The sequence below is a fragment of the Leopardus geoffroyi genome, chromosome B3, assembly GCF_018350155.1.
Source record: "Leopardus geoffroyi isolate Oge1 chromosome B3, O.geoffroyi_Oge1_pat1.0, whole genome shotgun sequence".
In the NCBI taxonomy this organism is placed as follows: domain Eukaryota; kingdom Metazoa; phylum Chordata; class Mammalia; order Carnivora; family Felidae; genus Leopardus; species Leopardus geoffroyi.
Window position 1 is genome coordinate 46,679,878 of NC_059337.1, and position 12,035 is coordinate 46,691,912.

At 41.1% G+C, this 12,035-nt stretch overlaps 1 protein-coding gene across 1 annotated transcript in view; it reads right to left on the reverse strand.

Annotated features, from left to right (window-relative positions):
- AQP9 (aquaporin 9) overlaps positions 1 to 8,853 on the reverse strand; it is a 47,748-nt gene extending 38,895 nt beyond the window's left edge. Inside the window, exons 1-2 of the mRNA XM_045449602.1 lie at positions 8,690 to 8,853; positions 7,137 to 7,944 (exon numbers count right to left, since the gene is read on the reverse strand). Of these exons, the coding sequence (XP_045305558.1) occupies positions 7,137 to 7,247 (111 nt within the window). The 5' untranslated portion in view covers positions 7,248 to 7,944; positions 8,690 to 8,853. The remainder of the gene's footprint in view (positions 1 to 7,136; positions 7,945 to 8,689) is intronic.
- Positions 8,854 to 12,035: the final 3,182 nt, after the last annotated feature.

Sequence of the window (12,035 nt, forward strand, 5' to 3'; positions counted from 1 at the left end):
GTGAGTACGTGGAAAATGGAGACTCCTATGTTGTTGATGGTACTTAAATTTAAAACCACTTTAAGAGCAATTTTACAATATGCATAAGTTGAAGATGCACATGCCTAGGGCCACCAAACCTACTTCTAAGTATGTACTCAGAAGAACTCTGGGACACACATACAGGACACGTACAAAGACGTTCACTGCAGCAGTGTTGGTAATGTGTTGCAAACCACATAACAGTTCATGAGGGGAATGGATACACAAACCCACTGTACTACAAAAGTAAAATGAATTGCCCACACCTACATGTCCCCAAATAGATAAATCTCAGAGAGTGTATTTGGGAGGTAATTTTCAAATCGTAGAAGGCATACAAACTATAAAGCCATATATGTACATTTTGAAAACATATAAAACATATATTGTTTCAGGCAACAGCAGTGGAAGTTCAAAAGCATACATGAGAATGGTAATTTCAGCATGGTGAAGAAAAAACAGAGATTTGATTCTAATCCCAGCTCCACCACATATTTGCTTGTGGGCAAGTTGCTCGATCATACTAAGCCTTCATTTCCTTATCTGTAAAATAAGAAAAATTCCCTTACCTCATGAGATTTTTCCAGAACTAATGATTGTCTGGGTACAGTGTATGTTCAACAAATGTGTACCCCTTTCCTGGTCTTTTGTCCTCATCTCATCACCATGCTGGAAGGCAGAGAGCCTTCTGCATCAGCCTTCTCACAGCTGCTAAAGGTACAGGGCAAGGGCCCACATAGAACCCTACATGCTTAGTTCTTCCACACTTTCATATTTAGAACCTGGGACTTTCTTAAAGTGACAGAACACCCAGTACAGAAGTACAGACCCATGAGAGGCTGAGAACTAAACGTAAATCGAAAGTAAATAATAAGAATCAGGTGGAATTGACTGTGGTGGAAAAAGCATTTGACAGAATCCTGTGAGTGTGTGGGTCTCTGTTTCTTCATCTGAAGGACACAGAGGCATGGCATTTGGGGCCAGAATCAGCCAGGCACTGCTGACAGCAGAGGCTTCTGCCCAATCATATGTTGGCAGACTGACAGCTCTAGCTCAGTGGGACCCTCATCATTGGCAGCCAGGCTTGGAGGGGGACAGGTCTTTGCAAAGTCATAATCCAGACCAAGCAGAGAGGAAACAGAGAAAGGGCAGGTGACTGTTGAGCAAGAAAGTGTGAGAGAAGAGTTATGGTGTCCCTTTATTCCCCCTTGCCTATTGGTCCCTTGCTCTGAGCCACAAGGTGTCCTCAAGGAGAATCCAGAAAATAGAAGCTCTAGGGGAAACACAGTGCAATGCATGGTCAATGTGTTCATTAAGGACATGAAGATATGACTGAACCACCTCAGAACCCTAGTGTTACAAGAGCTTAGAGTGTGTTTGTAGATACTGAAGTGGTCCATAAACTCTATGCTAATAGAGCTTCTGTAAAATTTCTCTGCCAGGATCATGTCTGCTCTATATAATCATCTTTTGGTACCTTTACTATCTAATGTATTTTAGGCTATAAAATTAGTAAAGTTCTCTTGAGCTTTCCCATGAAAGGAGTTAATTCTCATCAAACAATGGTCCATTAGTAATAACTAAAGCCAAGATATCAAGCCCAGCTCTCACATTCATGGGCTGGGTGACCTTGGGTGAACCTCTTAATTATGTTATACCTATTTCTCCCACCTGGCAAAATGGAGTTGATATCTTTCTCTCTCTGTATCTCTTTCTTTCTCCCTCTCCCTCTCTCTTTCTCTCCCTCCCCCCAGGAAAGATATAAATATAACAATAAACAAGAATCTATATGAGATGTGCAACAACATGGATGGATCTAGAGAGTATAATGCTAAGTAAACAAACACCACATGATTTCACTCATATGTGGAATTTAATAAACAAAACAAGCAAAGACAAAAAGAGACAAACTCTCTAGAGCACAAACTGGTAACCAGAGGGAAGGTAGGTGGGGGCTGGATGAAATAGGTAAAGGGGATTAAAAGTACACTTATCATGATGAGCACTGAGTAATATATAGAATAGTTGAATTTCTATATTATACACCTGAAATATAACACTGTATATTAACCAAAATGAAATTGAAAAAAATAATCTACCTGAGAAGGCACTCTATGCCTCTTGGAGGGAAAACGCAGTGGAAACCAAGAGAAGTTTATGCTTACGGCAGTGTGGGCTCCACACTGACTCAAAGGACATATGATTGCATCAATCTGTGTGTCAGCTTCCCCATCAATAGGAAGGGCCAGCAACATCTATCTCTTCCGGTTCTCAGAGCTGTCCTACTAGTACCTGGAAATTCTAAATATGTAGCAGTCCCAAATGTCCTGAATTATGCCCTGCAGAGCACTTATTTTAAGAACTGGCTTGTTTTAAGAATTTTCCTATTTTACTCTAAATGCTAATCATATATTCTTTTGTTTCAAAAGCTCTCCAGTATGAAATAGACCCACTCTAAGATCTGAGCACACTTTGTAATAATAATTTTAAAGACCTAGAATTTCTATAGTTAGCATATCTGGTATCTCTCCAAGAACAGAATGGCAAACTCAGTGACTTTGGCAAGGTGGGAAGTTTGGTCATGAAGTCACGGAGGAAGGCAGAAGCAGATATGGAAATCACTGTGGGGTTTGACACTTGTCATGTGCCATCCATCTCACTTCCTCCCTCCCTCCTGCACTGCCCACTCCCTTATGCCCTCCACATCCTGTGTCCCAGGTCTCTGCTCATTCTATTTCACCTTCAGGGCACAGATAGAGGCTATTACTTTTAGCAGAAGTATTTACATTTTTTCAATCTTAGAGAGGCCAAAAGGTAGATCTCTAATGTGCAAGCTTGACGGAATGAGACAAGAATTTAGAGTCTTTCCCAATACACAAGGAGATGATCACCCATTCATAAATTCTGCCCTGGAAGGATGCCCTTCCACTACAAGAGGAAATATAGCTGCTTGCCAGGCTGTTCACCTCAGTGTCTTCAATAGGATGAACTCTGTATCAAAGAATCTGGAAACATTTGAAGACAGGAAAGGGTGCATGGAGTGGTGAAGAGTAAACATAGCTGCTACAAGAAACGACTAGAGATTCTGGGAATTTCAGCCACCAAAAGACATTTTAGTTGAACACACATTTATGGGGACCCATTTACATATGTGCAGAGTTCTGTGGCAGATGTTGGGGAAAGGAGCCTGCAAGATGTCCAGAAGGAGACAAAGAAGCTGTTTTCAAGTACTACAAAGACTCTGAAGTAGAAGAGGGGAAGGGGAGAGCATGGGGAAAGGGAGCCAGCATTTTATGTGCGGTTCCTATCTCAGGAGCTTTACATGTAGTGGGTATTTAACGTGCAGTTTGAAATCCCCAGGCCCTGAGCCATGTGCAGAAGGCTAAGGATTCCCCTGCTCGCTCCCTTCCCCTTGTTGAGCAGTGACCCTTGTTGAGCAGTGTTTTCTGCTTCAGAAAGCTTTGGGGGTACAACTCATGGTCTGGCCTCATCAGGTGCCCACCAGTTAAACTCACGTGACTGCAAGCAAATGAGAGAGCTAACTCATGGCTCCAGTCTATGGAGACATTCAAGTGGAGGGAGTCTGATTTAGTATCTATCAAGGACATTGTGGAAGGAACTCCAGCAATGGGTGGGAAGTGTAGGCTCTAGAATTAGAAAAAATGCCAGTTCAGTGCTTTCCGGTTTGGGCCAGTGACTTCATCTCTTTGAGTCCTCATTTCTTCAATTGTTTATGAGTAATAATAAAGCCTTCCCAATGCAGCTATTGTAGGATTAAACAAATGTATGTAAAGAAGCTAACATATGGTAGGTACTTAATACATACTCCCTCCCTACGTTTGCAGCTCAAGGCTTTGAAACCCTTCTATGTATTAGGGAAGATCCACTGTGACCCCTCTCACTGGCACTAGCAAAGGTGAAAAGGTATACCTATCCCATGTCTATAAGCCCAAATTAGAGCTAATTCTTTGGCTTATAACCTAGTTATTGCTGTTTTTAGTTATAGTTTACAAAGAATTTTTCATGGACCTTAATGCTACCAGTGGGCCTTATTAGTCATTTGCACCATGGTATAAATGAGTTTAAGATACTTCTTCTAAGGGCAGGTTTTTGAGAGGAAGGAGGAAAATGGCACCAGACTCTCAGGGTCTGGGGGAAAAACCAAATTTGAAGGACTGATGAGTCCTGCATATCCTCTGCCATCTTTTTTTTTTTTTTTTTTTTATGTTCCCTTTTGCCCATACCTTGTCAACAATCAAAGCTTTCTACTATACAAAGCAACATATTATGCACATTTTCTAATAAAGCAGAAATAATTATTTTGGCTAAGAGTTGAGCAAAGCCACATAATTGGTTAGAAAAAATATTGTGTTGTGCGAAAACTTCTGGCATATATACCCCCAAGCCTTAATAAAAATATTATAATCACAATTATGGATTCCACAAGAGTTTGCTTTAAAAAACAAATGTACAGGGGCGCCTGGGTGGCGCAGTCGGTTAAGCGTCCGACTTCAGCCAGGTCACCATCTCGCGGTCCGTGAGTTCGAGCCCCGCGTCGGGCTCTGGGCTGACGGCTCAGAGCCTGGAGCCTGTTTCCGATTCTGTGTCTCCCTCTCTCTCTGCCCCTCCCCCGTTCATGCTCTGTCTCTCTCTGTCCCAAAAATAAATAAACGTTGAAAAAAAAAATTAAAAAAAATAAAATAAAATAAAATAAAAAATAAAAAATAAATGTACAGTGGAGATGGAAATGAATCATTTAGGAAACTATTGGCTTTGGCCAGAAGACACAAAGTTTTATTTTTCAATATACAGTATGAAGATATGTGTTTAGCTCCCACCGTGAATGGTAGGGGAAGACATGCTACTAATTGTATGAGTAAATGGCTGACGGTAACTTTCACTTACTCAACTCGGAGGGAATAAGATTAAGAAACAGCTTCTTGTTAAGAAAGGAGGGTTTAAATTAAAAAAAAAAAGGAGGGTTTTTAACTTTTTCAGTTGCAAAATGGTTGTTTAGTTCACTTCCTCCTCCGTGTTTTCTGCAGATGACGACAGACTGTAACTGAATTTGCTTTACTTCTCAGTACCACAGGTCACCATAGAGCTGCATCGAGTCTGTAGTGACATCCACTCTCTTCTTTGGGACCAAATTTCAAGTAACATGAACAGTTTTTGTCTCACTGAGGGTGATTTTCCAGTAAGCACAGAGTAAGATCAGAAGAATCATGGGCTTGGGGCACCTGAGTGGCCTAGTCCCTTAAAGTGTCTGACTTCGGATCAGGTCATGTTCTCACAGCTTGTGAGTTTGAGCCCCGCATCGGGCTTTGTGCTGACAGCTCAGAGCCTGGAGCTACTTTAGATTCTGTGTCTCCCTCTCTCTCTGCCCCACCCCTGCTCACACTCTGTCTCTCTCTCCTTCAAAAATAAATAAACATTAAAAAAAAATTTTTTTTTAAAGAAGAATCATGGGCTTTTATTTTCTCTCTTTTTCTCCAACCACCCACCCTCCCATCCACGTTCTTAACACGAGTGAGGACAGTCAAGAAAGAGTGCAAATAGCTGTCCATTTGCCTCAAGAATACTTGAGTGAATTCAGTAAAAAGAGGTTCTCAGAAACCAGAACACTTATGACTTTCTCTCAATTTACACTAGTTCAATTTTTTGAGTTCACACTTGTTTCTTGATCTTGGCTTATTCTCCTAAATTATGTATTTATACAAAGCAAAGAACTTTATTCTGAGATATAGCTGACTTATAAACATTATGTTAGCTTCAGGGGTACAATATAATAATTCAATATTTATATATATTATGAAATGATAACCACAGTAAGTCTGGTTAACATTTATCACAACATAGTTATAAATTTTTTTATCCTGATAACAAACTTTATCTATGCTCTTAGCAACTTTCAAATATGCAATACAGTATTATTAACTGTAGTCACCATGCTGTACATCAGCAAGAACTTGTAAGTTTATGGGCAAATCTCTATAACTTTAAGAAAAATGAAATTATTAATACTGAAGTAGGGAATCTTTGAGGGGATTTAAAAAAAATTTTTTTAACATTTATTTATTTGAGAGAAAGAGAGAGAGTGTTAGCAGGGCAGAGAGAGAGGGAGACACCAAATACAAAGCAGGCTCTAGGCTCTGAGATGTCAGCACAGAGTCCAACACGGGGCTTGAACTCACGAGCCATGAAATCATGACCTGAGCCGAAGTCAGATGCTTAACCAACTGAGCCACCCAAGAGCCCCTTGAGAGGATTTTTTTTAAAGCAAGTTAAAGTCAGTGGTTGTTGCATATGAGAATAATTGAAAATTTAATTTTCTGGCTCCAGCTGAAAATTCAGGATCCAAAGAATGCTATAGCATGCAATAGGGTGGAAGCTTAGAGCCCGTGCCACTTACATAAACTGTCCAGTCTTTCCTTAATAGCTGTGCAGTTCTCTGGACAAAATCCTTCAGTGGTTCTTAGAATCAATCCTTCTGTTTATACACACACACACACACACACACACACACACACACAAGTTTCTTATAACTGTTGCATTGAAGATCTTTAGATATCAGTTTCAGGTAAAAAGAGGGGAAAAATGAGGTAAAACCAAAGATGGATGATTGTAGAATGCATATTTCTATCTAGTGTAATTTCTAACTTGTTAAAAGTCAAATGATATGACAACACAATCTTTGCCGAGCACTTGTAATACTGAGCTGTTTCTTGCCACTCATATTTATTGACTGCCAGTTCTTACTTCAAGTGACTGAGTCACCTCAATATTTGTGGGAAATAAACAAGGTATAAATCAATTAATCAATGAGACAAATTACTAATGACTGATTTTAATCAAAGCCAGCTCAGAATCTCAGTAAATTGCTGAAGTGAAGAAAGTAGTTCACTCCCCCTCTCCTGTCCCCATCAACTCTTGTGAATAAATGAAATGTGTAAATGGAAACCCAACCTTATGGCCAGTACAGAGCCAAACAGCCCGGAAGGAACGTGCTATTTCCTGGAAGAGATGAATCTAGCGACAAACTTAAAGAAAAGAAAACAAAACTATTCATTACCAGCTGGGTAGAAAGGAAGGGTCAGGATTCAGGAAACACTTACGATCATTATAAAGGTGCCCAAGAACTCAGAGATTGTTTCTTTAGCTAAGGTGCTCTTCAAGACCAGTCTTTGCTTGAAGCTCTTCCCCTTTCGTCCTTTCCCAGGCTGCATCTTGGGTCTTCTCCAAGGACCACTCTCCACCAATACCTGCTTCTTCTGGTCCCTACTTCACTCGCACATGAAAATGGAAGTTTTGACAACTGCTCACAGATTCCTGGAGATGTCTGGTGAGCTTCTCTGACTGTACAAACACTGTCCCAATTAGAACCCGTGACTTAATCCTCTTCTGGTGAAATTGTCATCTCCTGTTCACAGTTGTTTATTTGAATTAGCAGGGTAGAACCTGAAATCCCCCAAACGATCCTTTTTGTGCCTGATAGATTAATCATTACCTTTATTCTCAAGGTATTTTTTTCTCTGTTGGTTTTTGTTTTGTTTTGTTTTGTTTTGTTTTTTTTCTTCAAGAGATGAGAAAAGAGATGTTGTGCTGGTTGTGTTGCCAAACCACAGCGATGGGCTCCCGTCCAGAAGATTTGCATGTTACACAATTGCAGTCTTCTGTTTTCTTTTTTTTTTTTTCCCCTGTTCAGAAGTGGGTGGTTGGGGTGTAGTTTGGGATTGTCAAATCAGGTACAGATACATCTAGTGTAAACATTCTCTTCTGAAGGAACTTTTCATGCACGTTGGAGAATATGAAGCAAATACAGAAGTATTGTTCTGCAAGATTAATCCCTCTTGTTTTCTTCCAATGTAATTCCAGTGATTTAATGACACCTTCCTCAGGGTGGTAAGAACAACTGCATCCATTCTAGAGATGGAGAAACTAACATACAAAGAGACCATTGCAAGTCTTTAGGACAGGATGGATCTCCTCCTTGATTACTGTGGCTGGGTTTCATCTACCGAGGATAGACTGGGATCCAAGAATTAAAATGATGGAGAAAGCAACTTGTTGACTTTCTTCTGAAGGAGGATTCTGGTTTGAAAATCTAGTTACTCCCTTTTGTTTACCATGAAATATTTAAGCAAAATTCATAGAAAATAAACAATAGCAGCTTGAAACTGTTGGAGATCACTGAGCCAGAAAGAGATCAGTCTGAGTATATGCCACGCCAGTTAAACAAGAAAGGGGTTAAATACATCTAAATAATCCTTCTAGGTTATGCCATTTAAGTTTGGTGAATTATCATCCTTGTAGGCAACAAATTGTTTAGGACTAGCTTCCTGTCATGTCAAATATTTAAGCCTTGTTTTTTAAAGCTAGTTTGTCTGAAGAGATAGAATGCATCAGTTGTTTTTGAATATCAAGGCAGTGCCATGGAATTAGTACCCACGCTTTGTGCTGCCTCCCAACCCTCCCACAGAGAAGCCAGCTCTGTTTCAGGTCTTTCCCTACCTTTGCAGGAGGCCTACAGTCATTTCCAACCGAGGAGGCAGGCAGGAAGGGAGGGAGGTGAGATCTGGCGAAAACAGCTATTGAGAGTCAAAGGACAGAAGGAGATACCTAATCTGTAGGTGAGGTAGAGTTTAGACCTAAAGAAATTATAACTTACCTGAGGGCACATCATTGCAGAGCCAGGACAAGAATGTAGCATTTTGGCTTTAATTCTTGGTTAAGTTATCATGGATACCATTGTCCAGAAGGATTACTTGTGACCACACTATTCCAAAGTCCCAGTAGATGAACCAGAGAAACAGGACTTTATTGCTGTGACTACAACTAATATCATGCAAGGGTGTTCTTTGGTCTGTTTATTCACTCATCTAAGAAATATTTATAGCATACTCATTATGTGCCAAGCACTGCATTTAGCAAAGCACACATAGTTCTTGTCCTTTACAGAGCTTAGAGTCTAATGAGGAAGATAGGCATAGTGAAACAATCATACACACAGAAATATGAAATCATAATTGAGATGTATGCTATAAAGATATAAGACATACTTCTATGAGCGAATAAAAGAGGGGGATTTCACCTCAATGGAGGTATCTCTGATGGCTTCTCTAAGGAAATCATGTCTGAGCTGAGATCAGAAGGAAGTGTAGGGCTTCACTACCTGAAGTGGGGGAAGTGCATGTTCAATGGCCTTGGGCAGTGGGGGTGGGAACAGTATGATGTTCTGGCCAACCTACTAGCTGGCTCCCAGGGACAATGAAGGAACACGGTGCAAAAAGAACCTGAAGCCATAGGTGGGAGTCAGACCATACATCCTGAGCCCTATAAATCATATTCAGGGCAAAGCAATGATAAGCCATGAAGGTGGTTTAAGTGAGAACACAACACCACCAATTTGAGTTTAAAAAAAAATCAACTTGGGGGCTCCTGGGTGGCTCATTCAGTTGAGCGTCTGACTTCAGCTCAGGTCATGATCTCACAGTTTGTGAGTTTGAGTGTCAGGCTCTGTGTTGACAGCTCAGAGCCTGGAGCCTGCTTTGGATTCTGTGTCTCCCTCTCTCTCTGCCCCTCCTCTGCCCATGCATGCATGCTCTCTCTCTCTCTCAAGAATAAACATTTAAAAAAAATCAACCAGGTTATGTGGTGGAAAGGGGATTTGAGGGTGCCTGAAGTGGTCATATGTAGACCCACTGGGGGATATTACAGAATTTCAGCACTGGGTGGTGGCTTTGACAGGGAGAGACATGGAAGGATTCAAGAGTTCTTTGTATATTAAAATTGGAAGAACTTGGTGATTTGGATATGGAAGGTGAGGAGAGGGATGCAGCAAAGTTGATCATTGGGTCCCTGGCTTGCTGGAGAAAGAGGTGCTAAGTAATGGGAGAGGAAACACTAGAAAAAGACGAGGATTGCCATGGAAGATCATGACTTCTGCTTGTGCCGATTAAGCCTTAGGGGCTCTCTAGTGCTTTGGAGAGAAGATGGTAAGTGGGAAATAATTTGGTTCAGAGGAAAAGTCTGTGTGTTCATAGATGTGATCATTGAAGCCAAGAATAAGGTGAGGTTGCCTAGGGGGAGAATTTGAAGAAAGCAGAGGCTGAGTTTGTGGTGCTGAACATTTCATGCTCAGGGAGAGGAGAATGGAATCTTTGTTATGTCTTTTATTCTCCTTTCAGAAAAGTCACACTTTCACTTTCATCACCAAGAACTACTAACTTCACAGTGAACATAACTCACATTCCCGTTTGCACCCTCACACCAAAGTTCCTATTAGAAATATGCGGCTGCTTAGTTTTCATTCATTCATTCACTCACTCATTCGGTTTTACTGAATATACCATGTGTCAGGCACAGGGGATTCAAAAATTAGGAACACAGATCTCTAGTATAGTCTAAGTGACAAAGACTTCCAAGTGAATACATCATATAGTAAAATAGGAGCATATGCAAAGCATTGAACTAAAATTACAGCTATCACCACATGGACATCTGAGAGGTCACTCTCCATTGCCAACATACTGACTCCTCCTTCTGCCAAGACTTCTAGAATCATAATCCCTGAGATGCATTGCCATGCTGACTCTCCAGGGCTAGCCTCCCCAGCTCTTTTAGATCCCCCTGACTCTGTCACTCCCTGACCCCAACGTTCTCTTCTTCCCTATCTGGTTGTACCCTGAGTAACCATTTTGGTTCCACTGATGGGATTCAACAAGTCTGGTGTTCATAAGGAAAATTATCTCACACTCTCACCTCACTTCCCCAACCTCTTCTACTTGACCAACTTTATCTCCACTTTAGTTGAGAAGCCCTTTGATGGCTATTGTTGGGATGTGTTACCATCTTCCCTTTCAGAACCTTTCACGCAAAGACATACTTCGCTGACTAAAACTTCCAGTTCTCACATTTCACCCACTGTCTTTCACAAATGTGTGGGACATCCTCCTCTTGGACTCAGTCCCTCAGCTCCTTCCTCTCCACCCATCCTTAACTTCATGATCATCCAGGTTAACAATGCACTTACCAGTATCTCAGGCTCCACTGGCACATTGGCTTTCTTCCACATCACATTACCAAAGCCCAACTCTGAGTATAACCTAGCCACCTGTTTTTCTCAAGTACTCCCTTCCCAGGCTACTGAATGAAGCTGGAGATCATCATATTAATATATTGATTGACCCTATTTAAGATCATTGTGATCTATTATCAGCGGTGGGTACATAATCTTAGTTGCCCTTTTATTTCAAAGCTTCCAGATTTTAGTGTGCATTAGGATCACCCAACTTCAGAGATTATGCTTTGGTAGATCTGGGATGGAGTTCAGGAATCTCATAAACATATAGCTGATGATTCAGACACCTTGCCTCATTTCAGGCAGCAGCAGTACACTTTCTAAGCCCCTCCAGATAGCTGTCCCAAACCTCCTGCTCAGCTGATAAACTTTTCTCCCAATCCATTGAGGGGGAAAAATGGGCTTAATAGCTATCATACCTTTTGTGTCTCTCCTCCTCAAAAAATTGTCCTACTTTTATTTGTGTTGTCCTCTTTTCCTTTCCTTCTTTCTACCATTAGCCCGAGGTTGCTATGCTATTCTAGCCCCTCTAGGATGGCAGTTGATTAATAATCTGCTCACACTCCCTATCTCTTTTCCCCAGTAGTTTCTTTCCCAGGGCCTACAAGCAACTTTCAGTCTTACCTATTCTGAAAAGCATCCCTTCCCAGTTGTTCCGCCTCAAATTCTTTTTTTAGTTAGTTGGAGCCACTACAGAAAGACTGAAATTAGGGTGCTGGTATGGTCGGGTTTGGGTGAGGACACATGTTCAGGTTTGTAGACAGCCACCTTCTTGTTGTATCCATGCATGGCAGAGAGACCTCCTACCTCTTTATCCCTTTCTTAGGGCACCAATCCCATGATAGGAACTCTACTCCCAGGACTTCATTCAAAATCAATTTCCTCCTGAAGGCCCCACCTCTGAATACTACCACATTGAGGACTAGGGCTTTAA